Source organism: Dasypus novemcinctus, chromosome 4 (assembly GCF_030445035.2).
Source record: "Dasypus novemcinctus isolate mDasNov1 chromosome 4, mDasNov1.1.hap2, whole genome shotgun sequence".
In the NCBI taxonomy this organism is placed as follows: Eukaryota; Metazoa; Chordata; class Mammalia; order Cingulata; family Dasypodidae; genus Dasypus; species Dasypus novemcinctus.
This window is the reverse complement of record NC_080676.1, coordinates 114,140,442-114,168,229: the sequence shown is the minus strand read 5'-3', so window position 1 is coordinate 114,168,229 and position 27,788 is coordinate 114,140,442. Positions and strand designations below refer to the sequence as shown.

At 35.9% G+C, this 27,788-nt stretch overlaps 2 protein-coding genes across 4 annotated transcripts in view; one reads left to right on the top strand and one right to left on the bottom strand.

Annotated features, from left to right (window-relative positions):
* The window catches only part of ARL13B (ARF like GTPase 13B), a 102,366-nt gene that overhangs the window by 2,665 nt on the left and 71,913 nt on the right, over positions 1-27,788 (top strand). For both annotated transcript variants that reach the window (XM_023591460.3, XM_023591474.3), the window contains exons 2-3: positions 11,585-11,655; positions 16,669-16,918. In XM_023591460.3, coding sequence (XP_023447228.1) covers positions 11,585-11,655; positions 16,669-16,918 — 321 coding nt within the window. The remainder of the gene's footprint in view (positions 1-11,584; positions 11,656-16,668; positions 16,919-27,788) is intronic.
* STX19 (syntaxin 19) overlaps positions 18,550-27,788 on the bottom strand; it is a 92,169-nt gene continuing 82,930 nt past the window's right edge. Inside the window, exons 3-4 of one of the 2 annotated variants that reach the window (XR_011648687.1) lie at positions 19,620-19,699; positions 18,550-18,642 (exon numbers count right to left, since the gene is read on the bottom strand). The gene's annotated coding sequence lies outside the window, so the exon portion shown is untranslated. The remainder of the gene's footprint in view (positions 18,643-19,619; positions 19,700-27,788) is intronic. The other variant, XR_011648686.1, reaches the window with a different exon arrangement.

The following is a 27,788-nucleotide window of genomic DNA, read 5'->3' as shown; positions in this document are numbered from 1 at the left end:
TTGCTGTTTCTCATTGAGATTCCTCTACATGTTTATATTTCATGAAAATGTGTTTGCAAATATGAGAAGTGTGTGTGAGAGAGAAGAGAAAGATTGTACACTTATATTCTTAGATTACTTTGCTAGTTTATCTAATATAATATAGCTCTACCCTTTGGATTTCTCCCCTGTCCTCACTAAGACATTCTCTCAATGAACACATTATTCCAGAGGTTGGGATCAGGGATTGGATTTTGGATTTAGAATGTGTGAAAAGGACAAAGCAGGAGTCAGAGATCAAGTGGTAAGGCACCTGTATAGGTCAGGAATCAGAACCTGGATGCCAGGCAATTCAGGAACTTCACCAACATTAGAACCACAGGTGTGATTGTTAATGCCAGTCAAAACCTGAATCTAGGCTTTCCGACTAAGCTAGTTAACCCTGAATAGACTAAATGTCAAGACCCAGAGATAAGTGGCTTACTCTTAAAGCAGTGTAGTGTAGTGTTTTTTAAAACTTTTTATTTTGAGACCATAGTACAATAGACCATAGTACAGCGATCAAACCTAAGAAATTAACATTGGTTCAGCATTATTAACTAAACTGCATATTTTTTTCTGAGTTTACAGTTTTTTCCCTAATATCCTTTTTCTTGACCAGGATCCCAAGCAGACTTACTTATTTCATTTGTCATGTCTTAATTGTTCACCCCAATGTGAGATAGTTCCTCAGTCTTTTCTGCTTCAGACTTTTGAAGAGTACTAGTTGTTTTGTAGGATACCCTTCTATTTGTGGGATGTATTCTCATGATTTGATTAAGGTGTTGTATTACTGAGAAGAATACCACAGAGGTGTTCTTCTCAGTGTGTTATATCAAGGGGAGCATGATATCAATGTGTCTTATATTGCTAGTGATGTTAAAACTTGAGGTTATGTCTGCCAGGTTCTTCAATATGAGTTAAACAGATATGGATCTGAAACTGTAGGAGTTTTGGAACTTTTTCAGCTGTTGGATAATTTCTGTGTTGCATCATTGTGATCAATTTATTTGATCATACAGTAGACACTCAGTAAATGGTACTTCTCTAATCCTAGGGGAAAAGTGTAGACTATTAAATTACCCTCCTCAATTCATATTTCATACGTAGCTCTATATATAGATACCTTTCTCTTCCTTCCTTTCCTGTTTTAGTGAAAGCTTTCATTTTCCTTTTCAGAGTTAATTTTTATACCTGTACTTTATATGTTCTCCTTCTGTTTCCTTGTGAACCTCAATTCTTCAACATTTAACCCATTTTAATGTATTAAAATCAATATACAGATGGCCAGTTATCACAGAGTGAACTTCTGGGATACAAGAATAAACTTAAACTTTTATCCCAAAATTTATTACTAAATTTTATGATCAAAAATACAAAATTTCCTTCTCTTATTTCTTCAGATTTTCTCATATTTTCTTGAGCATGTAAACATACTCAAGTTTCTCTAACGTAAAAAACAAACCAAACTAAATGTATTAGTTTCTTATTGCTGCTGTAAAAAATCACCACACATATAGTTGCTTAAAACAACACAAATGTATTATCCTTTGGCCTGAAGTCAGAAGTCTAAAATGGAGTTATCCATCTGAGTACCTACTGGAGGTTCTAGGGGAGAATCTGTTTCTTTGCCTTTTCCAGTTTCTGGAGGCTACCCACATTCCTTGACTCTTGGTCCCCTTTCTCCATCTTCAGGCAACCATCATATCATCTCCTGTCTTCTCTGAACTCCTCTTTTTCTTTAATGGGGACCTTGTGATTACATCAGGCCCACCTGGATAATCAAAGATAATCTTCCTATCTCAAGATCCTTAACTTAATCACATCTGCAAAGTTCCTTTTATCATACAAGGTAACATATTCATAAGGGATTAGGACCTGGACATCTTTGGAGGGGGCATTATTTTGTCTATCACACTAAACAGCCCTCTCTCCCTTCAGCCACCCCTTTTTTCTTTCCTTCTGCCCTGGGTTTGCAGTACATGGTGGATTACTGCCACTGTCACGATATCTCCCTCTCTCATCTATCACTTAACTCATTGCGTTAGAAGACTTATGCCCTAATCCTTCCATTGACTTGTTTTTATACACTAAATACGGTAGCAGTTTAATATTATTTATGAATTCCAAAAAAGATATTTGTATTAGATTCAGCAGAAATGTCTTTGATTCAATTAAGTTAAGATTAGGGCTTTGATTCAACCACATCATTAGAGTTGAGTGCTTTGAGTGCCCGCCCCCTTGGTAGACTGACAAAACAGACTGTCACACAGAAGTAGACACACAGGAGAAGAATATAGAGAAATAGAGACAGCTCCATGGACACAGCAGAGGTCCCAGGAAGAGAGATGAGCCGGATAGTCTACGGCTTTAGCTGAGCCCAGAGAGAAATGAGCCCTGGGAAAGAAACAAGACTTGTCTCAACCTATAGCTGAGATTGGAAGATTCTGGGACCATGGAGCCTTAAGAGGAATAGGAAGGCTGAACCTTTGCAGAGACTGGCAGCCATCTTTCCCCAGCACATGGCAACAGACTTTGGTGAGGGAAGTAATTTACTCTTTTTTTTTTTAAGAGTTTTAAAAAAACTTATTTATTTCTCTCCCCTCCCCCCCAGTTGTCTGCTCTCTGTGTCCGTTTGCTGTGTGTTCTTCTGTGTCCGCTTCCATCCGTATCAGCGGCACTGGGAATCTGTGTTTCTTTTTGTTGCGTCATCTTGCTGCGTCAGTTCTCCATGTGTGCGGCACCATTCTTGGGTAGGCTGCACTTTCTTCTCGCTGGGCGGCTCTCCTTATGGGGCACACTCCTTGCGCGTGGGGCTCCCCTACACAGGGGACATCCCTGCATGGCAGGGCACTCCTTGTGCACATCAGAATTGCACGTGGGCCAGCTCCACACGGGTCAAGGAGGCCTGGGGTTTGAACTGAGGACCTCCCCTGTGGTAGGCCGACGCCCTATCTATTGGGCCAAGTTCGCTTCCCAGTAATTTACTCTTTATGGCCATGTGACTATAAGCTTTGACCCCAAATAAGTACCCTTTATAAAAGCCAAAAGATTTCTGGTAACTTGCATCAGCACCCCTTTGGCTGATTAATACAGATGCTCTCTGGATATTAAAGCCAATGAAATCTTTTCAAACTTTCCTTATATGACTACTTTGCATCATCATCTGACACGACCACTCTTTTCTTGAAATTCTTTGGTTTATTTTTCCTGAACATTTTTTTTATCTTTGCCTTTCTGACTTCTTCCTTTTCTGTTTCTTTTTGCCAGTTATACTTTTTTCATCTGACTTCCAAGTTATCCCAGGGGAAAAGCCCTCTTTTCTTCTACATATTCTTCCTGGATGATCAGTCTTATTTTAAATTGGGATTTCAGCTACCACTTGAACAATGATTCTCAAGTTCCTGTTTCCAGGATAGACCAAGGCTCATCTATCAACCTCAACATTTAGATAGCCTTGTGCCACAAACTCCTCAATCTTAGCACATCCAAAATTGAACTAACTTCCTCTCTCATTTTCATGTTGCACATTCCTGCTGTTTCTCCTGGACTTCCTACCAGCAAATTGAGTCTGCCTTCCTGTTACTCACGTCAGAAGCTGAAAGGAATCCTGTCTCCTCCTTCTGCCTCGTTGCCTCACGTGCCCAGGTCCCTTGATTTCTGCTTAATACTTCCAGTATCCTTCTCCACTCTTCTTGTCTTCTCATACCCACTATCTCTGTTTTCGATCGGGTTTTCATTATTCCTCTCCCACATTTCTTTGATATAATTTATGATATTCTCTGCTAACTAATTTTCCACATTGCTGTCAGTGATCTTTTTAGTATGCAACTGACTTTAAATCCTTCAGTATTTCCTCATTGCCTTCAGAATAAAATTTAAACTTATTTTACAAGGCACTCATAATTTGACCTTAGCCCGGCTATATGCAGACTCTTTACAAGCCATTCTTTCCCTTCCTGTCATGCCAATTTGGAATATTTAAGTTCTTGACTCTTGTCAGAAATGCACTTCTCTTCTTTTGGCTGTTCCCAGTCGTGCTTCAAAACTCAGTTCAGAGATTCCTTCCTTTAGGAAGTTTTTTTGAATTTCCTCTAGATCCTTACACTTTCTTTTATTTCCTTAGCACCCTTTTCTGGCCTCCACTTATTCATGTATTGACATGAAATGTTTACTCAGCTCTTTTCACTGGTTCCCCGGGATCTCTGGAGGACTGGAGCTGTCTTATTGCTACTGTTGTTATTTACACAGTATTTAAATGAAATAGCTGTTTATTGTAGAACATTGAAGGCATATGTTACCCACATTCTCACCTCCAGAGATACCAATGTTAGTGTTTTGGTATATTATCTCTTACATTCATATTAAATTTTAAACAGTAATGAGATAATGCGATATAGACTGCTATTTCACAGCTGCTTTTCACTTATTTTTTGCTTTAATGTATCATTAACATCAGTCTGCATTATTAACACATTTTTGTACATCTTTTTCATAGCAGCAGAGTAGTCAATTTTATCGATTTACCAGAGTATAATATTTCATCGTTCTCCTGTTATTAAATATTTAGAATATGTAAAAAAGTTCACTATTGTCAATACTTTGTTGAGCATCCTTATAAATATCTTTGGAAATGGAATTCTGGGTTAAATGGTGTGAAAAAGTTTAAAATGTTAGATATGTATTTTCAAATACCTCTTCAGAATTTTTTTAGCCAATTTATACTCTGGCCAGTAGCATATGAGAGTACCTTTTTCCCTAAAAAAAATGGGGAGCCATTATCTTTTTCATCTTTTGCAGGTTATAGGTGAAAATGCTGTCTGCTTTGGTTTCTATTTCCTTGATACTGAAGAGATTAGAAATTTTTTCCTTGGGTATTTGTACTCTTGTGTGAATAGTCCATTGATTCCCTTTACCTGTTTTTCTATTGCAATAGGTGCACTTCCACACTGAATTTTGAAGAGATTTATAATGTTTATAGAGTAACAGCCCTTTATCTGTAGCATATGTTGCAGGTATTTTCCTTTCAATTGTTATTCGTGGTCTTTTTTTGGGGGTGGGGTGGGGTAGTTTTTAAGTATAGACATTAATTTTTTTTTCAAATATATCACTCTTTTAGTGTAATGTTAGAAATTTCATCACTGTTCCAAGATTATATTCACCTTTTTTTCTAGTTCTTCTATATATTAACTTTTTAACATTTAAATCTTTAATCTTTTACAATTTATTTATTTATTTTTAAAGATTTATTTTATTTCTTTCTCCACCCCCCCTCGCCCCCAATGTCTGCTCTCTTGTATCCATTTTGTGTGTTCTTCTGTGTCCGCTTGCATTCTCAGTGGCTCCAGGAATCTGTCTCTTTTTTGTTTGCATCATCTTGCTGTGTCAGCTCTCTGGGTGTGCAGCACCACTCCTGGGCAGGCTGCGCTTTTCACATGGGGCGGCTCTCCTTGCAGGGCACACTTCTTGCGTGTGGGGCTCCCGTACATGGGGGACACCCCTGCGTGGCATGGCACTTGTTGAGCACAGCAGTGCTGTGCATGGGCCAGCTCACCACACGGATCAGGAGGCCCTGGGTTTGAACCCTGGACCTCCTATATGGTAGGTGGATGTTCTATCAGTTGAGCCACATCTGCTTCCCTGCAATTTATTTTCCAGATAAGAAGCAGTTTTGTTCTAGGCACAAATGCATGGTCTGTCAAACCATGGTAATCAGTAAATATCTGGGCCCGAATCAGGCCCTAACCCTTACATATTATCATCTGCATTGTCTGTGCTCCTATTATTTATTCCAAGTAGCATCTACTTGATGAAATAGTATAAGATAGAATATGCCAAGAATTGAATAATGAATTCATTGATTTGTTTTTTCGCAAGAATTAAAAGGTGGAAATTTTTGGAAGAGATAAATTTGCCTGGATTTTGAAGGAATTTGTATGTTCTAGGGTTTTTATAAGCATCATTTCAAGAATGGCCCATCTAAAAGAAGTAGAAAATTAAGACTAATTTAATTGAAATTATTTTGACAGCAAGAGTTATAATATCCCAATTGGAAACAATAAAAATTATTTTTAGAATTAAATATTTTTACAATTATTTAAATAAAATGAAAACTATAATAAACATCCATGTTCCCACCACTTAGGTTTTTACAAATATTAACGTTGTCATCACATTTCTTTTTTTTTTTTTAAAGAAATAGGTAACAAATCCTCAAAGCTCCCTGACAACTCTGTTGATATCCCACCATCTCTTTCCACAGAAAAACACTATCTTTGGTAGTTTTTCTCCCCATCTCTGTTTTATCAACTTCACATTTTAAAGCCTATCAAAGATTTACTTAGAATTTATTAGTAAATGATTATTTGTTATGGCCAAGTCTTTAAAAAGGGACTCAGATGTCAGTCTAAGCAATGCAGATTGATGCTTACTATACATCAGTCTGTTGCCCAGTAAACCATATTATGACATGGTATTTCATCTCTGCTATGAATTTTTTCAGTGAGGGAACAGATCCTTAATAGTCATCTTTCTTGGTCTAAATACATGTAACTGGAATTTTTAGACCATTTATAGAAACTGCTGAGTTCTTAATTTCCTAAGTAAGCTGTACATACAGATTAGTGAGGATAATCTGACATGCTGTATGCAGAATTGGAATGAATGTCTTACATTTCTTTTGTTACCCCCTGGCTTCTTGCTTATGTTATAGTAAGAATCACAGAATTTGAGAATAGAAAGTTGCCTACAGATATTCTAATTCTACCCCCTTATATTTTAGAAATGAAAACCTGACACTAAGAAATTGTCTTGATCAAGGCTTCAGAGGTAGCATATGACCACCAAGTCTGGTGCTTAATAAATGTAGGTAGTGATTTGGATATAATGTTCTGTTGGGCTCTACAATCTGAATTAAAAGGTCAGGAAATAATTCATTTAAATAATTAAAAATTACACCATGTTTTCTTTTGGTAACTCTTTTCATTCTGTCATAAACTTTTTTTGGTAAGTTATTTCATCCTTACACTTATATAATAAAACAGTTTTTCCGGTCCTCTTGTCATGTATATGTTCATAATACTTTTAAAATTTAGAGCTTGTTCCATGTAGTTGTAAATATTTTAGATATTATTGGTTTCGATGTGTCAAACTTTTTAAATGTTTTTAATTAAATATTTTATCTTAGACTTGTATACTTTTGAAGTTATAAATAGCTCTTATATAATTATCTCATTTGAAGCATTGTCTTCCTTATTTGATATATGAGGATGTTTAGACCTGTCATGTAGATGTTTAAATGATTGCAGTAATGTCACAAAAGATTCAAATGTTTTCTGAGTGTATGTTCAGTACACTCTTGTATCATGCTGTTTATATTTCTGATGTATATCTGTTACATAAAAAAGGAGCCCTGAGATAAGATAGCCTCATATAATCACTTTTGAAGCAAATGCTAGTCTCTGGATACAAGTCTTTGCTTTACTGGCAGTTTAAGTTATATAAAATGGGCCTTTGGCTCTCTTATATATCTTCCTTTCATTTTTTTTTACTCAAATTTATTTTAGTTTTTTAATCCTTTCCCACTGTTGTTAGGTTGAAACAATGAATGTGTAAGCTTTTGCAGAAAACTCCATCCAATTTGATTAGATATGTGATTTTAATTATATTCTTTAATGTCGAACTGTTACTTTAATGTGAAGATTTATATAAATTAAGTTCACTACAGTACCTTATCAACTTAAGGTTGTGTGTTTTAGTTTGACTTAACATTTCCTTAGCAAGTGGGGGATCAGAGAACATATTTAGGTGATTTTATTTGGTAAAGAAAGATCCCTCCTGTGCCTGGCACATTTGATACTTGGGCTACAGCATTGACTTAAGACAAGTAGCTGTAGTAGAGGAAATAAGAAAAATTATATGAGCAAGTTAGGGTCTTGTCACTGTGGTAGTAGAGATAAGTCAGGTAAGGCTGGGGGAATTCCAAGTTTGTGACAGGAGAAGATGCTGCAGAGTTTGAACTTGATTCTGTCTAAGAATTTTAAGCAAAAACAAGGCATGGTTAGATTTTTATCAACCTTATAGTTAGATTTATCAACAGCATACAATTAATGACATTAATTAATCTACATGCCATAATGTAATTAATCTACCTTTTATTAGGTATAGGAACTAGGTTGTGATTGTGATGGGCCTAAATCAAGGAGAAAATGTCCAAGATAGCTCACTGAATATGAGCCAGAGGGGGCTACCTGATTTGGTGGGTATGTTTAAATGTGCATAAATTTTAGGATAAATGGAAGGGTTCAAAGTACTCTTTTAAATAATAATTTTTATTACAAACCACTGTGTTAAAACTTTCCGTGAAACTGATGTTGAGTAACTTCTTATTAACACTGTAACCTTAGATAACTTTTACATGCTCTACTTGCAGAGACAGTGTGGAGATAAACGATAGGGTAAAATAGCTTTGAAAAATTGAGAGGTATATATAAATTCAAAGAAGTGGTTATTGCAGGGCTTGGGAAAAGCTGAGAGCATTTAATTTTGAGATCCTTAAGTTGGGGGTATTATCAAAAGGATACTTCTATTTTATAAAACTTCTATATTTTAATATATAAAATATAAATACATTTATATTTTATATTTTTCTTCTCGTAATCTTCTGGAAATTGTTGCTACTTCTGCCACTTCTTTAGTCCCCTTTCTCTTCCTGACTACAATTTTAAGGGTTTCTTCAGAGCTTCTTGGAGTTCTCTGTTTATCTGTCCCTCACTTCTTTCCCCTCTTGTGTTCTCCCTGGGCTCTTTCATCTGTTCTGATAGTTTTAACTACCATTTCCTTAGGAGATGAGCCCCCTTGCCTCCATGTCCAAAACTGAGTCCATTAATCCTCTTCCATTGTCACCAGCTGGTCTCTTTGGTCTCACCTCTTGGACTCCCTGTCTTGAATGTATGCTGTATTTTAGTTTCCTAGGCTGCTCAAAGCAAATACTATAAAATGGATCTGGTTATAAGCAATAGGAATTTTTTTGCTCATGGTTTTGAGGCTGAGAAAATGCCCAAATCAAGGCATTATCAAGGTGATGCTTTCTTCCCAAAGACCAGATGCTGATGATCCTTGGTTCCTCTGCTACAAGGCAAGGCACACGCCATGTCTGCTGCTCTCTCCCTTCCCTTCAGCTTCTTGCTGCCATGGCTTTCTCCTCTCTCTTTTTATACATCCCTTTTATAAAGGACTTCAGTGATAGGATTAAAACCCATCCTGAATGAAGTGGGTTACACCTTAACTGAAGTAATCTCTTCAAAAAGTTCTACTTAAAATAGTTTTATACCTACAGGAATGGATTAGATTTAAGAACTGTTTTTCTGGGAGTATAAATTCCAAACTACCACATGCTGTACTAAGATTAGCTTTTGCTTGAGCACAGTAGGCACCATGGATATTACTTGCATTGTCTTATTTGTCACCACACCCCTATAGGATGGGTCTTGTTACTATCCGCAAATTACTGATGAGATTCTGAAAAGTTAAGTAATGTCTTGCAGGTCAGATCTTAGAAGTGGCAAATCTCAGACTTGAACTGAGGTCTGTCTAATACCAAGTTTATGGCTGTATATCAGAGTGTCCACAATTCCTATTTTGTTACTTATTACTAGTACAAAAATACTTAGAATTTTTCAGTACTACAGGGTTCCTTCCATCTCAGCCTATCTGATTTGGTATGCAATCAGAGACTCAGAAATAACGTAACGTAAGTATTGAGAGTGAAGTGAGTACTTTCAATTTCTGGGAAGGTCACATTATGGACTGGTTTATAATTTTGGTTTCTTTAGAAGTTTGCCAAGTTAACTTTACACTCAATACATAGTTGTATTGAGCTGTGATTATGAACGAGTAACAAGTGTGAGCTCCTTTTGTTTAAGGCTGTTTTTACCTTCGCAACCTGTATAAAACCGTGACCCTACCCCTACCTTCCATTCCTTGCCTCTTTGTATTCTGTTATTTTTTCCATAGTACTTAATCACCTTTGAACATACTGTAGAACTTATAATTTACTCATTATTCTTATTGTTGTCTGTTTTCAGCTTCTAGAATGTAAGCTTTTATTAAGGGCAGAGTTTCTGTGTCTGTTTTCATTTCTTTTCTTTTTTTTAATATCAGGTATATCTTAAGTACCTGGAACAATGTCTAGCATTCAGAAGATGGTCAGTAATTATTTGTTTAATAAATAACCAATTTAACTTTTGCAAGTCTGAGTTTGTTTTTCCTTGGCTTGTGACCAAGGACTGTCTCACACTCCCACCTCTGACCTTTCTCTTTGTTATATAACCCCTTTGAATACATCTGGAATTTAGGGGGGATAAAGTCCAGCTCGAGAGACAAGCCTGGAGAGATGAAAGAACGCCCTCTTCTGCCATTTATACTCTATTTCTTAACCCTGTTTGGGATGATCACTAATGATTAGTGACTGTGCATAGTGGAAACCCTGCCTCTGTCCGGCAGGAGTGTGGCCTTTTCCTCTGATACTCGGAGGAAAACTGTATCAGAAGAAACCATTTCCTTTCAATGGCTGTCTCTCTGTATTTCCAAGACAATTCTCATTTCCAAATTCATGTTGATAATGGGCTATCTCACCTCTCTTCTGTTGAACAGAGGTTTAGCCCAGTATAGAAAAGAGCTTTACCAGCTGGTTTAGTTGTAGAATGAATCACCAAGCTCAGAGGCTAGAATAATAGATTTGCTCTCTTTTACCTCTCCCAGGTTTAAGAAGTCCCTAAGAACTGAATTAGATCCTGATTCTGATTCCATAACTGATTCATTGGACAAATTATTTAATTTACCCTTTGGCAAATTATCTACTTTTCCTGGGCTTTTGTTTCTTCAGTTGTAAAATAGAGCTATATTTTATTTTATTTTATTTTATTTCAATTTTTGCCTTTATGGAATTTAGCTATGTCATCAGAAACATTGTAAACTTTATAATTTTAGGAAACCTCTTTGAAAATGTTAGTACATAATTTAATAGTCTTGTTACTGTATTGAAGATTTATACTTGGTAAGGTGCTACATATCAAAAACATAGACTTGAGCATGTCAGTAGTACTTAGGACCTAGCAAGAATTCTTGCCTATTTTACTAGGTAAACAGATATCTGATAATTCAGTTGAAAAAAAAAATCAAGTCTTTAGCCATGATAATTAACACAGATGTTAGAATTCATCTTCCAACTTGCCTTTTTTCCTCTCTCCTTTCTCCCTCCCCTTTCTGCTTTCTTCCTCCTTCTCTTCCTTCTTTACCTTATCCCTTGCTTATCCTTTGGATTATCTATTTTATAGTTTTTCTTCATTTGTGTAGATAACAAAGGTATGGTACTTTATTCACAATTTTTATGAATTTTGTTTTATGAATCTATATTTTATTCATTATTATATTCCTTAGCATCCAGCAGATTGTCTGTACATAGTAGGTATTTCTTAAATGTTACTTGAATGGATGAATTTGCATTTATTTTTCCCCAATACTAAATTAACTCAGAAAGTGATTGTTAAATTTTTATTATTTTAAGAAAGGTGACTCTTGTGATGGTGGGACTTGATAATGCTGGTAAAACTGCAACGGCAAAGGGAATCCAAGGAGGTAAGCTGAAAATATTTGTATGCTTTCTGAACTTTATTAAATTATTCTAAATTATTTACTTATTTTTAAATGCTTTATTAAATATTCCATAGATTCAGAAGGTGTGCTTGGCTGTGCACTCCATTACATTATAGTCTTAATATTCTTGTGACTAATGTAGTAAATGGGCTCTGGCTTGACAATGCTGAGTTCTTTTCATTTTCGAGATGTGAACAGGTACAGAGATACAGAGGCTCCCTGAGTGCTTTGGTCAGTTAAGAGGGATCATATCTGCACTCTAGCCAACAGAAAGGAAAAAAGTAAAAAGGAACGGCATGCCCTAACTTTAAGGACACCCCACTTTTACTTACATTCTGTTGATGAGAATTTAATTACATGGCCACATCTAGATTAAAGGGAGATAGAAGTAAAGCCAGTCAGCATGGCTGTCTTAGCAACTCTTGATACTTTTCCTCAATATGCTATACAGTTTTTTTAGTTATAAAGACATGGCCTCTGTGCTACTAAAGGGATATCACATATGGTGCATCTGATTAGATCGATTTCTTAGTTTAAAATGCTTTGTACTACAATATAACAGTGACCATGTTAGTGAGAATTTAGTACCAGCTATGTATGTTAAGGATATGAATTAGGAGAAAACCACCATATATTTATTTCTGAAAAAGCAATGATTACAACAAGATATTATGTGCACAAAATAGCCAGGGACTTTTTTTTATGGGAGTTTATGAAAGAAAGAGAACATCTTCCAAAAACTCACTGTTGGGTCAAAACATTTTGTGACTTCAAATTCTACCATATATAATAATATTAAGTGTAAATTATGTGTTCTTGCTGAGAATTCTTTTCAAGCCTTTTTGGTACCACTCATGCTACCTCCTACATCAGATCCTTACAGAATACTCACTACATCATCTAAACCAGTGGTTGGCAAACATTCCTGTAAAGAACCAGATGATAAATATTTTAGACTTTGTGGGCTATATGGTCAGTGTCCTGAGGACACAACTCAACTGCGGTTGTGCAAAAGCAGCCATAGACAATAATGTAAATAAATGAGCCTGTCTGTGTTCCAATAAAACTTTATTTAAGAACACTGAAATTTGAATTTCATATTATTTTCAAAATGGGTAGTTGTAAATTTGCTTTTTATCAGTCATTATAAATGTAAAACACATTCTTCACTTGTAGGCCATACAAAAACAGGTGGCAAGCCAGATATGGTTTGTTGGTCACAACCTCTGATCTAAACTTCTTCCCATCTTCCTTTTCTTCTGTGTCTTACATTCTAGGGAGCAGACACCAGGGATACAGTTTTCAGAACCTCTCATTTGTTGTGTAGAATTAGAACATCCTCTTTCCCGTCTGTTTTCCACCTCCATATATCTGTTTGTTAACTTTTTCTGAGTCTAGAAAATGTTCAGCTTGTCAATTGTGAATGAATTGTCAAGCCTTCTTTCAAGTTTGGGCTCTCTCCTGTCTCTGTTTCTGTTCTTATCTTATATTTACTCTTTCCTCTACTCCAGTGATGGATTTCTTCCCTTGAATTTTTAAAAAGGTGCCAGTTGTAGTTTCCCTAAATAAGTTTCCCAAAATAAGCCTTTACATGCCTTTGGATTTTTGTTTATGTTGTTCCCACTTGTCTTACTAAGGAGACTATCTACTTATATTTATAGACTTATTTTGTCATATATTATCCTCCTCTGTGAAGTTTTTTCTGATGCCCTCCTTTTCCACGTGGGGGAAGGTGGGACCCCACCTGTTTCCACCACCATAGAAGTAAAGTTGACTACTGTCTACTTTTTAGCCTACTCTTACCTATACCCACTTGTATTGTGTTAGTGTGCCTTTGCCTATGCTGTTCACTTTGCTGTAATATCCTTATCTCTACCCTGTCCACCTGAAAGGCAACTCTATTTTCCCCCCAAGAAATCACCTTCTCCCTTATCTTAAACTCTATTATTATTATTATTGTTTTACTTTGTTCTCATGGTACTTGGTCAACACTTTTCATATCACATCTTCATTATATTATAGTTATGTGTTCATATTTGTTTTCCCTATTCAAGAGCTCTGTAAAATCAGAAGCTGGGTATTATTAATCTTTATATTTTTAGAACCTTGCTCAGTGCCTAGCATATACCAGTAAATATTTATTAATTGTATATTTGCATTTTATCTTGGACTTTCTAGAGATTAAGTTTTAACACATACACTTTTCTGAAATCTTCAGTATTGGAGATCGATGTGCCTTTGTATCCCTAGTTCTCAAATGATGCCTGATCTGTAATAGGCTCTCAGTAAATTATTACAGTAATGGATGGCTAGGTAATTAGACGGAAGGAAAGAATGACAGATGAACAGATGGATAACAGCTTCAACTATCTTAGCAGACTGGTGTTGTGGTATTGATCCACTATATATTTTGTGCTACATGCTAAGGATACAAAGACATGGTCCCAGCTTTTAAGATGATACAGGCTACATGAAGAGCAACAAGAAGATAGAATATTGTTATAGAGAATGTAAGTGTTATGATGGAGATTTGTTTCACCAATTATCTTATGTGTACTGAAGGTAGAGAAGGAATCATTAAGAAAGGATTTCTGGGAATGGTTGCATTGAGACTTTTACTCTTTAGTCTTAAAAGACAGAATCATGAGTATGAATCAGGAGAAAGGATAGAGAAGTGGGGGAGGGTATCATGTATCAAAAGAAGCAGGCTTTTGAAGTCCTGAAGGCCTGAATCAGAATCTTACTCTGTACACTGTGGAACCTTGAAAAAAATCACAAATCTTAATTGGATTACTAGGAATATTACCATCATTTTATCTCTCCTTACATTGCTCCCTATGCCTGGAATGTTCTTCTGCCTTCTTTGTTACAGCTATGTAGCTTTTAAGACTTCACTCACATTTTACTTCTTCTCTGAGGTCTACGTAGACCGAAACTCACCGCCCACCCCCGGCCACTCCCTGCCACCTGCTCTTTACCTTCTCCCTCTAAGGTCTTCACAGTCTCCACTACAGACTTTTTCACAAAATACATAAACTCTGTGTTATTTCCATTAATATTCTGTCTTTGTATTGCACTGTATGTTCCTTAAGGACAGCAGTTGTATCTTACTCAGTTTGATAACCCCAAGTCTAACTAAGTCCTGGTACAGAGTAGGTATTCAGTACATGTTAGTGCACTTTTCCTTCATCCAGCATAGTTGGTTTACTTTGTTTTCACTGATGATTGCCAGGGTTACCTCTCAGATCACACTCAAAGACAGCTACCTATTTTACTTATGGACACCAATTCTGGCCAGGACTAGATAGATCTACATGTTCAGTTGTCCAGCATAATCTTCTTTCTGGAAAACCAGACTGTTTGTATTACTTCTAACCTTTCCTGTTTCTTTAGATAATGAAGGCCTTAACATCAAAATGCAATTTATAATAGCTCTTTTAGCTTTCTAGGGAGCTCTGTAAATTCTGCCAGGGTGACTGCTGAAAGGAAGTAATGCATTGCAAGTCTGTTTCTTGGTCAGGCTTAAGCCTAGTAGCAAATACTTTTCTTATTTTTCTTCGTAATAACAAATGTTTTGCTGAATTTGTGAATGATACCACCCTCTAAACCAATCATGTCCAATACAACTTTTTGCAGTGATAGAAATGGTCTGTATCAGCTCTGTCCAGTAGGATAACCACTGACCACATGTGGCTTTTGAGCATTTAAAGTGTGGCTAGTACAACTGATGAACTGAATTTTTAATTAAAAAAATAATTTTACTTTAAATTTGAAAAGTTGCATGTGGCTACCATATTGTATGTGCAACTCTACACAAACCTAATCATTTGTTTTGTAGAGGCATCAAACATGAAGTTTGAACTCTTTCTCTTTAACATTTGAGTCACCAGGTTCTATTACTCTTTCTTGAGTTCCCTCTTTTTTCCATTCCTTCCTTTTTATTTTAACACCTCAGAGTTTTCAGACACCTTCTGAAAAGTGTCTCACTTCTCATCACTTCTGGAGATTTTTGCAAGATGAACCTTAAAACACTGCCTTAGTTACCATAATCATTTCATCGGTTGACTGAAATGCCTTCAATAGCTCCCCACTTTCGGAACCCTCTTCAGGGTAGCTTCAGTCTGCATTCACAGTATTAGGGATCTGCTCCAGCCACAATGTGCAACTTGTTTGCACTTACTTGCCTTTACCATTCCCCTTACTTAGGTTACTCTTCTGCATGCATTAATCCTCCCTTTCTTTAAGGCCTAAGCCCCATCTCTTCTATGAAGTCTTTCTTGACCCTTGATATCTTTTAACTCTCTTTCAAAATTGTTATTAATACTGCTTGGCAGTTATAATCATATATAGCATGACCCTTCTTTGTGTTATATACAGAAATCTAAAAAAAAATTCAATTATAAATTTATTGGAACGTCCAAAACCTGTTTCCCTACAAACAGTGAGATCTTCACATTTTTTTTGCAAGCTGTGTTTGAAAGTTTCTTTATTCAGTTGTAGCTTTAATTCAGCTAATTGGAAACAAGTTGACTTACTTTTGGTAGCATCTCCTATTCTTTGATTCTTCTAAACTTTTTTTCTTTAAATGTTCAAGGATTCCATTATAGCTCCACAGAAGCTATGGGGGCAAAGGGTTGAGGTTTTTGTTATTTGTTACATAGGGAGTAAATAGCTTTAAAGCAGGAATTCATTCATTTAATCATTTAATAGCTATTTATTAAATACCTATTATATGGTAGGCATTTTTCTAGGTACTGGGGTTATAACAATAAGCATTCCTGTCTGCATGGAACACAAATTCTAGTTTAATATTTTATAATATTTACCCTACCCTATCAAAATACTTCAATATAATGCTTATTGGGTAATCAAGTAGTAAGCATTCCACTTAGAGCTAAAGTATGATTCAATAATACTTTTTATGTCATTGTAGAGTTAAATTAATGTTACTGATTTAAAGCCTGAAGATTATTTCTTTTGTATTATTTGAAACAGAGTATCCTGAAGATGTAGCTCCTACTGTTGGGTTTTCCAAAATTGACCTTCGACAAGGAAAGTTTGAAGTCACCATCTTTGACCTGGGAGGTGGAAAGAGAATTCGGGGAATTTGGAAGAATTACTATGCTGAGTCCTATGGAGTAATATTTGTTGTGGATTCCAGTGATGAAGAGAGAATGGAAGAAACAAAAGAGACCATGTCAGAAGTGCTTAGACATCCCAAGATATCGGGAAAGCCTGTATTGGTGTAAGTAGCTTTGTAACATTCATTAGGGGCAATGGTGTTAGCCAATAAAGAAATAAATTTAAGTTACAAAATATTAACTAAACTAAAATAGTTATCCCTAGTATAATAAAAATCTGTAAATAACTGATAGTTGTTAGTATACTGAAGCCTTGTTATGCTGTCTCTAGGGATGAAGGGTTGATTTTGAACAAATCTTATAATTAGATCTTTTGGGCATTCAAATATAAACTCTTTGTTTTATCAATGATTTGCTTTTTAATCAAATTTTGCATTTTGAAATGGTCTCAAATATTTAAATTTTTTTCCTCTTTCAATAATTTATTTAGGTTTTGCCTTTGCCCTTGCATTCTTGAAGAGTATTCTTGTTTAAACTGTATTTAAATGGTTTATTTTCGTAATGCCACTTTGATTTCTTAATTTTATGTCTACATTTTCATTTGAACATGTTGTCTGTGTTGATATCAACTTAGTTATTTACTTTTATTATTGTGTCCAGGTGCCTAACCCTTTTTTTAAACAGAACTAAGTGACAAAGGACTTTTGCACTACCTGCCTTCATTGCATTTATGCACAGTAAATATTGGATGGTGCTACAACTAGACATAGTGAAGTGAAAGTTTAAAATGTGTATTTATGCCATTCTTAAACTTGGAGTAAGCTGAATATGTGCCCTTACCTTGTTGTCTGTTTTCCTCATTCTTATGATCCCATACTTAAGAATTGGGAAAAAAAAAAAAAAAAAAAAAAAAGCAACCTCTCTTTTGGCTTGATGAGAAGTGGGAAGCAGAATTTCTTAGTGATCTTCAGTGGTAAATGAACATTTCTAAATGAAGCAGATTGTAAGCTCTGATTAAAAATGGTAAACTTTATGATATCATTTACTGGTGAAGCTTATATTTATTGTTTTATTTTCATACATTTAATCAATTAGATAAGTTATTTTGATGTAGGCTTTGAGTGGGGGCGCTATTCATATATTTGTAGATAACCTGAGCAGTATGTGTTCTGTGCAATGTGTTTGGGACATTGAGAACTGCAGCCCTGCCCTTGGTAACTATGACAACAACTTTTGTCCTGGAAAAACAATTTAGCAATGCAAACTCTATAAAAATGCAGCCCAAATGTGCTAAAAGCTTATCTAGAGTGTATGAAGTCCATGCTAAAAGCTTACCTAGGATATGGAAGATATATGCTAATTGAAGCCTGTAGAGCACTGAAACAAAAGAACCATTTGACCCTTCTCTGTATAAAAGGAACTCAAAAATCTTGTTGGAGGCTTGGATTTGAAACAGAAAATTCTTGAGTCTGGCTAGCCAGTAATAAATCTTTTCCTTCTCAAAATCATTCCTGAGTCCTGGCCTTTCTATATGCAAATAATTGAACCGCTCCTACAACAATTTGACTTATATAATTACTTCTTACCATTATTAAATCTGAAAGTGAACTTTAGAAGTGCTAAGAGGAATGAAATTTATTGAACCCCATAGGCTAAATTAGTCTCTACAAATGTTTAAGCATAGAATCAATGAGTTCTAGATTAAATTAAATAGTATCAATGACTGATGATCATTTGAAAAAAATATTGTGTGCTTTTCTTTAACATAATATTCATTTATTCATTAAATTTTTTTGTCCACTCATTCTCATGCATTAATTCATTCGTTAATTCAACATTTATTGAGCACACTCTTAAGTGCCAGGCATTGTTCTGGTGATGAAGATGCCTGAGGGAACAAAACAACAAAAAATCCATGTATGATTTCAGGAGTTTACAATCTAGGAAGTAAGACACATAGTAAATACAATAAATAAATTATATCACATATGAGGTGATAAGTATCTGGAAAAAAATAAAGCAAAAGAAAGATCTGGAGTGCCTTCAGTGGCAGTGGTGGCAAGGGCATGTCTTTCTTACAATTTCAATAACCAGAGTAGCTCTTACTGAGAAGATGATAATTGAGTTGAGGGAGTTAGTCAGGCTGATACCTTGGAAAGAGCCCTAAGGCAGATCATGCAGTTGATCAATGCTGAGTAATCAGGTAACTGTAGGCAAAATATCTGCTTTTAGTTCTGTCAGCTCTTTCAACTAATGAAATTCCCTGAATAGAAAAAAAAAAAATATATATATATATATATATATTCACAACTAGGGTGATTACTTGACCATTAAGTCTCATATTCATTGAGAACTCACAAAAATATGATAATTATGAACAGTATAAAATGTTTATGAAATACAGAATGATTTGCCATTGACCACTTTTTCTCAAGGGAGAATTTTTATAAATACACTGTATTTTTGAAATGATTGTGCTTCCAAAAGTATATATAATGTACAAAAATACATATTCTTAATAAATTTAGAAGATACAATAAAGAACTAGTTAAAAAAGATAATTGATCTACCATCTAGAGCTAAACACTGCTGAATTTGAAGAACTTCCTATGTATGTTTTTGTAAAACATGTACTGTATGCAGTTTTCATGTAATGTATAAAATGTGTGTCCTTTTTTAAAAAATATTTTGAAATAACTTCAAACTTACAGAAAAGCTATAAAAATAATACAAAAAACAATACACAGAACTCCAATATACTTCTTCATCCCTACTCTTCTTTATATTATTATAAATCTCTCTTTAATATCTGCCCAAGTCCTATATTTGAAAGTCCTCCTGTTCACCTTTTTTTCTTTGACCTACCATTGTTGTAGAGAAGTCCGGTGTACAAGGTATCAAAGGCCACAGGAAACTCGACCGCCTGGACTCAGCAGACTCCTGTCCTAATAAAAACCGAACCACAAATAGAATTTTTCGGTCCCTTTTATACAGAGGAAATAAAAGTAGGGAGACAAACGGTACTTGTATGCAAAAAGCCTTTTTGTTAGTTTCTTCAAGTGTTTTATCTGAGTATTAGATAGGTTATTTCCTCCAGGTAAGTTTGATATAACACATATTCCCCACATTCCAAGCCAGCTTGAATTTAGCATATCCTCCACATTTCGTCTGGATGATCCCTGAATACACATTCAGTCTTACATCCTTTCTGAACAATCAAAGACTGCAGGGCCTATATTACTTATTTGGATTTCTAGAGACCAGGTATACTTGTAAACAATTTTGAATTTATGCACAGGCTATATTACCATTACTTTTTCTTATTGCTGCTACTCTGTTAATATTTCTCTTGGATCATTACCCTTTATCCCCCCCCCTTTTTTTAAATTGTTTTTTAATTGTCTTTTCTTGTTTTAAAGATACATATCACACAAAAAAGTTACATTAAAAATATAAGACGGGTGAGGGGGTGGGGAGTATATGGGTGATGTGGGCTATGGGTGGAAGGCTCTTTGTCTCTTCAGAGATAACTAAGCTGTTTGACTTGTGAGTGTGGAACTGTAAGAGGCTGCAGTCCTGCCCTTAGGGACTATGGCAACAGGCTCCAGTCCCAGGAAATGTTTAACAATGCAAGGGCTATAAACTTTAAGTATTTAGGGGAAATGCAAAAAGTAAATATGCTAAAAGCTTATCTAGAATATCTGGAGTCCATGCTAAAAGCTTACCTAAGATGTGGAAGATATATGCTAATTGAAGCCTATTGAGAACTGAAACAAAGGGACCATTTGGCCTTTCCTCTCTGTATAAAAGACGTTTGAAAATCTTGTTCAGGGCTTGGGATTCAAACAGAAAGCTCCCGAGTCCGGCCGAGTCCGGCCCAGCCGGCCGTCAATAAACCATTTTTCCTTCTCAAAATCATTCCTGAGTCCTGGCCTCTCTATACACAAATAATTGAGCCTCTCTCAAATTCTACAACATTTTTGGCGACCCAGATGGGACAACAAAGGAAGGCCAGAGACGGTAGCATTTTGCTGCCCCTTCCAAATCCCTGAGGAAGCCGGGAGGACTCGGGTGAACCCCAAATCTGGGCGCCCCTGGATTAAATTTAATCCAGAAAAGATGTGGGCTCCACCAGAATCTTCCCGACAAAAATCGAGGGCAATGGAAGGTCTGAAGAGAAAGATTCTGGGAACGAAAAAGAACTCCGAACTTGGAAGAAGGTAAGACTACCCGGGTGAGCACAGTCTGGAAGGACCTAGCTTTAATTGCTGGGAAGGGGAGGCTGATCACCTCCCGAGAGAACCCTAGTAGCCCCAGAAGGCTGGGGGGAAGCCGTTCTCTCTAGGCTTGGGAAAAGGAGAAAAACCGGGGAAAAGCCCTGGTGTTTTGGGTTTGTCTAACTGCATGTTAGAATCTGGTACTGGTCTTATATCCACTAAAGGAGTGGAGTCTCGATTTTAATAGGAAGAACTATTTATAGGTTCAAGTCCTAATGTCCTGGAAATTGGTCTAGATTAAGGAAAACAAAACTTGGTTACAGGAAAATGGATTGGCTTTTCTGGTGGAGCTTGGTCTGGGTGTAAAGTTTAAACAGTGGAAAAGTCTAGCTGAAATCTTTTGTTATGGTGCTAAATTGTGAATAAATTCGCTTTATACCAAATGTTAAGTGTTCTGAGGTTTGTGATGTCTGTGGGGGCAGCCATGGTGAAAATAAATATATAAACTTGTGGGTCAGATTAGTGGCCTTTGTGCTTCTGTCTGTGTCAGCTCAATGCTAGTGTTGGAGTTGTGTCCTTATGTAAAGTAGAATTCCAGCTGAGCTGGAGCCCTCCCTTGCCATTGGCAAGAGGGTGAAATGATTCTGGGGCAAAAGCTGAGGAGTCTGGATGTTTGCGGAGTCTAGGTGTTTGTGCATGCTCTGCTGTCTTGTCTCTAGTCTGGCCCTTTGCCGGGGCTTGGAGGCCATCTGTGTCCACACCAAGCACCCAAGTTTGTTGGGGATGTCCCAGTCAGGGTGGCTGGGTTCCTGGGAGAGTTGCCAAATTTGAGTAGGTTCTGTCTGCCCATTTTGGCTGAAAGCTGGAAAGGGGAGAGTGGCTTGCCCCTTTCCAGTGAGTCCACCCTTCTATTCATAAGCCGCATTCCTGTTTGTTGTGCACCCGACTGCCTGGAAGCGGGGGAAGTGAAGGGGGTGAAAAGCAGAATCAGAATAAATGCAGTAAAGTTCCCTCCTTAGGGTGTCAAAGCCAAAATACCTTTGCTTTCTGCCCAGGTTCTTAGAAGGTATTGTAGTAACTTTAAGTAAGAAAATGTGTTCTGTGAAGGTAAAATTTGTCTTAAGGGTATAAATAATTATAAAAGTTTTACAAAGCATTGTTTAAATTAAGGTATTTAAATGGCTAATTGCAGAAAGTCATTATTTAACAAAACTGAATTGATAATAATAATAATAAAAGGCAATTTTATAACAAACTTATTCGGCAGCCAATCTCCCCTGCCAACTTGCTTCCAAAAAAAACTGTTTCTGGTATAACATGCTACTAAGTATTTAAAGTGAAGAAAAGTTCATTATTTTAACAAGCTTGTTTAGTATTAATGGCAATTATATGTTGTAAGAAGTTTGCCTGGTAACTTAGTATGTGGGATATATGGAATGTGTTTTTCATTGTTACGGAAACAGAAGATGATTTTGTCCTAAGATAAAATGATTGATTATTGGAAAGAGTAGAGTGTGGGACAGAACCTGAATGAATACTGAAAGTGTAGAAGGTTTGTGGAAGGAAAATTTTTATGATTAAAATTGAGTAAGATCAATATACAAAGAAAATCTTTTATCAATAGCTTCTTGTGTTTTAACCTCATCATTTCCTCAGTGTTTAAAGAAGAGTCGTACCTCTTTTAAAAGAACATTTATGTTCTAGAAATCAAATCCTGAAAAGTAGCTTTTTATTTCAAACTAACTGCAAGAGATTTATTCTTTTACTTTAAAAGAAAAAATTAAAGTAATGGTTAAGTTCATTTAATATGTTATAAGTTGAATGAAAGGTATTTAAAGGTGTTATAAAATTAATAGGTTTTTAAAAAAAATTAATAAAAACTGTAACTGAGTTAAAATCATTTATAAATGCATTTATATTATAAAACAGTGGAAAGACAATAACTGAAATTATAGCTGGGTGAATTTAGCCTGAAACTATTATTTAAGTGTAAATTCTAAACTAGCCTTTCCTTTGTTTATGGTTACTTCAAGCCTAACCTCACCCTTTGCCTTTGCCTATGGTTATTTCATAATTGAGAAGAGCTGGGACATCACTGTCTCTTCTCCTGGTATTAGTAACCGTTTCTCTCATGAATTCAAGTGTAACCTAAATAAATGGCTGCCTTATGGAATAAGGTTAAATGACCACTGGAGTTTTATTATCTCCAAAATCAAAAAGGGGGGTGGAGGGGGGAAGTCTCCTGCCTTGACGGTCAGTGTTACTAAGAGTGGCAATTCATGAGAGAAAGCAGTCTGTCTCCCTGAGGCTTCAAATAGCCTCAGTAAATATATATATAATTAATCTTGTTGCTTATCCAAAATTCTGCTAATTTCAAAGTAAAATATAAAGTTCTAAAACAAAATGGTGCTAAGGCATTGAAAACATTTTGGTTATTACAGTCCATTAAGTAAGAAGGAAAATTCTTGTGGTAAACTGCATGGTCATAGTGCAAATTAAGAAGAGTTTCAAGAGTCTTTGAAATGTTTGCAGTCACACTTGTTTTGTAAAGATTAGAATTTTAAAGTAATTAAAGTTATGTTTTTGTCTCAAACTATTTATATCTGCCTATTTGCTCAAATTGTTGAGGTTAAATATGCAGTTATATTAGTAATATGTATTTCTGGACCCCTAATTAATTAAGCTAAACAGTATATAAAATAATGCAAATTATAAATAATATCAACGAGTTTTGTTTCTGTGTCTAACTCTTTGTGTCTGTGCATTTGCTCAGTGTATGTCTTCATACATCAGGATAATATCAAATTAACAAATGAAAATTCTTAAAAGAGCTCTATTCAAATTATTAATTAAATATACAGTTATATATGTAAATAAATATTCTTAAAGCCCAAATTAAACTAAGCAGGATGAAAAAGTCATAGAAATCTGATTATAGAAACAATTGGGAAAGGGCCTCCTCTTTGCAAGAGCTTTAAAGGCAAGACTAGGTGTAGCAGATTAAACCTATCTACTAGGCTAGGGAATTAAGGATCAGTTTGCCTGGTAATTTCCCAGTTTAAACCTTTTGTCAGCCATAAAATGCAAAAAAAAACAAAGATTAGGTTAATTTTCACATAAGAAAAATGTTGATGTAACCCAGTGGCCTGCTGCCTCAGTCTCCCACTCCCGAGTTGGACAGCAGTGGAGGAGACCAGTTTAGGCCAGTCCTATGGGCAGTGGAAGGATGCCCAAGAAGGAGCTAAGTTGGTGCCATTTCAGCACTAAATTCTATTCCTTATTTGACAAAGGGGAGCAGGTAAAAACTAAAATGGTTGGAATGTGATAGAAGAAGCAGTTAAATCAAACTTTTGCGTGGGAAAGTTAAATCTCAGATAAGCTGTAACTTCTGAAGTATCCAATCTATGGAAAAACAGAGGAAGAGCTTGCATGCTAGGCTTAGGGGTATAAATTGTGTCATTTTTCTTTGTTCGGGGCACCAGCCATATCTGGCTCTGCGCCCCTTCTTGCAAGATTGAGAATAAATTATTTTCTTCTCCACAATCTGGTGAGCCTTAATTTCTTCCAGAAGATTTCTTTCCAACGAAATAAAGGTAATTAATGGCTCTATTAACAAATTTCAGTAAGTAAAGGAAAGTCCATAAAAACTATGGAGAGATCTTTCCTGGGTTATGATTTAAAAATATTAAGTAATTGTGTAATGTGTTTTAAAACCTGGTAGTCAGTATGCTTTTAAATTAATAATTTTCATAACTTAAAGAAAAGAAGTTTTTAGCTTCCTGTAAGGGAAAAAGAGAACATTCCTTGCATAAACTATTATGGTTTCAATTTTATTTAACTTGAGTGTAATCTCCCATAGTTAACTTATAAACTAAATTAACATTATGTACGAAATCTTTAGAGTAATGAAAATTGTAAGTTCACATTAGTGAAATTAGGCTAAAGGAAAAAGATTGTAGATATGCTCTCAAATAAAGAGTAAATTTCTTTGGTAATTGTAATTTAATAAGTTTATTTAAACATGAGGTGTTTAGTCAATGCGGTTATAGTCAATTATAAAGAGTTTGTAAAACATCTTCCAAACTGAAAATGTTTAAATAGTTCTAGTTGTAGAAGTCATTGTTAACTAAAAAAACTTAGATTGGTATTGGTAGCAGAAATAACTTCATGATAATAAACTTGTCTGAAGGCCACTGCAAAGTACACATTTAAGTAAATGGTAATAAAAAGTTGTCTTGATTCTATTGGAAATATTCTGTTTTCATTCTAACAATGAAAAATAATATTTTTCCTCTATTACTGAAGTAAAGTACCTACTGTTATCTTCATAGTAAAATTGTGTAAGTAAACAGTCATTTGATATATGTGTTGCATTAAATTGTTTAAAATATATATATAAACAAGGAATAAACGTTAACATTATCAAACTCTTGTGCATTCGAACCAGGCCTTGTATACATTACAGGTGGCCTCTCCATGTGAGTTATTGGCTAGGCTGGTCACTGACCCCTCAATTAAAAATATTTGCTATATCAGCCTCTGGTTCTGCTCCTGAAATTGATGGAAACTACGTTGCAGTTTTAAGCTCCTGCAGCAGCCAATGATGACTCGGTACTGCCAAGTGTACAATGGATATCGCCTCCAGACTGGCACTGTTCCATAGTGCCAGAGAGCACTATGCACCAGGCTAGTGGAATACTGGAAAATCTCTCTAAGATGAAGGATGCTGCAACTTGAAGCTCACTGTGTTGAAGAACATGCTAAGTGGAGCCATGATACCAGGATACTGTAAGTGAAACTTAAACACAATTGGCATTATGGCCTGCTCTCATGGAGAGATAACATGTAAGGTATTACAAACCTGAAACTCAAAACTAATAATTGCAACTCTGAATCCTTATGCATTAAGTAATACATTAGTTAATATTAAGTGCTGTACTTTTATCCTGTACTAAATATATGCCTAATAATTGTAATGTTATCTTTTCTATTTTGGATCAAGTGCAGAAGTATATTAGACATGTTAAATTCCTGGTAAAATCATTTTCTAAACAGTTAATAACATGTCTATAGAATAAGGTGGCAGTCTCAGCCAGTCTCAGTCAACTTCTATATTCTGCTGTACTCTGCTGTGTAGCAAAAGTGAGGCTTGCTTGCTGATGGTGAGTCACCTATTGAACAAGTCAAAATTGCTAGAACTTGTACAATGAAAACCAAGGTGTAAAAATCTTTATTCTGTAGTTCTGATCACTCCCGCAGGTGAAAACTAAGAGTATTTCCAAATTAGTGTTCTAATCCTGAGTGAAGCCAGTTGCCCAAGGAGTGCCAGTTCACCAGGGGCATCTGCCAGAGCGAATGAGTGTCAATCATTGAACAGCTTGGAATGTGTCTTCAGACAAAGCTAAGTGTCTGTTGCAATTTATCTCTAAAGATGGATAACTTAAAAAAGAATATATATGCTGTTCCCACCAGCTTTTAAGGAGTGCCATCTTTATAGGCATCTAACCTTGTCTACCTCTGTAATCCAATGTGTCCTCTTTTAAAAACGGGTATTCCAAATTTTTAATTAAGTTTGTTTCTTTCAGAGTGAACATCTTATTAACCATATGAAAACTTCATCCAACTTTGTACAGAATGCCAGATCTATCTTCCTCCAGTTAGAATAAATTAAGAGTTTTACACCTTATTAGGCAATGACTACAGCCCATGGCCAGCAGGAAGCAGTTACAGAAAAGAGATCGTCTCCCTTTAGCACCCCTTTTAAATTAAAGGTGTAAACTCTTTAAGAGTAAAATAAAAGTAATAGATGGATCTGGAACCTGACTGGAAATCCACGTGAGTGCCAGTGGCAGCAGAATAACTGCAGGAGGCCCCTGCCCAAGATTCTGCTGTCCAGAATGAAAAGTTCTAAACTTCTAAAAACAGTCCTGGATGCTGTACTAAAGACTGATAAATAATCAATCAAAACAACAAACAGCCATCCACCTCATAGCTCCAACAATAATTATGCCAAAGCTTAGCAAGTTAAACTTTGGCAAAAGGGGGGGAATGATGTGGGCTATGGGTGGAAGGCTCTTTGTCTCTTCAGAGATAACTAAGCTGTTTGACTTGTGAGTGTGGAACTGTAAGAGGCTGCAGTCCTGCCCTTAGGGAAAATGGCAACAGGCTCCAGTCCCAGGAAATGTTTAACAATGCAAGGGCTATAAACTTTAAGTACTTAGGGGAAATGCAAAAAGTAAATATGCTAAAAGCTTATCTAGAATATCTGGAGTCCATGCTAAAAGCTTACCTAAGATGTGGAAGATACATATGCTAATTGAAGCCTATTGAGAACTGAAACAAAGGGACCATTTGGCCTTTCCTCTCTGTATAAAAGACGTTTGAAAATCTTGTTCAGGGCTCGGGATTCAAACTGAAAGCTCCCGAGTCCGGCGAGTCCGGCCGAGTCCGGCCGAGTCCGGCCCGGCCGGCCGTCAATAAACCATTTTTCCTTCTCAAAATCATTCCTGAGTCCTGGCCTCTCTATACTCAAATAATTGAACTTCTCTCAAATTCTACAACATGGGGACCTCATATTTTTTTAGTGTAACATTAAAAATTAATTAATTAAAAAAATGTATATAAGAGGTTCCCACATACCCCACACCTCACACCCCCCCACACTCCTCCCATGTCAACAGCCTCTTTTGTTATTGTGGCACATTCATTGCATTTGATGAATACACTTTGGAGCACTGCTGTACCACATGGATTATATTTTACATTGTAGTTTACACTCTCCCCCAGTCCATTCAGTGAGTTATGGCAGGATATATAA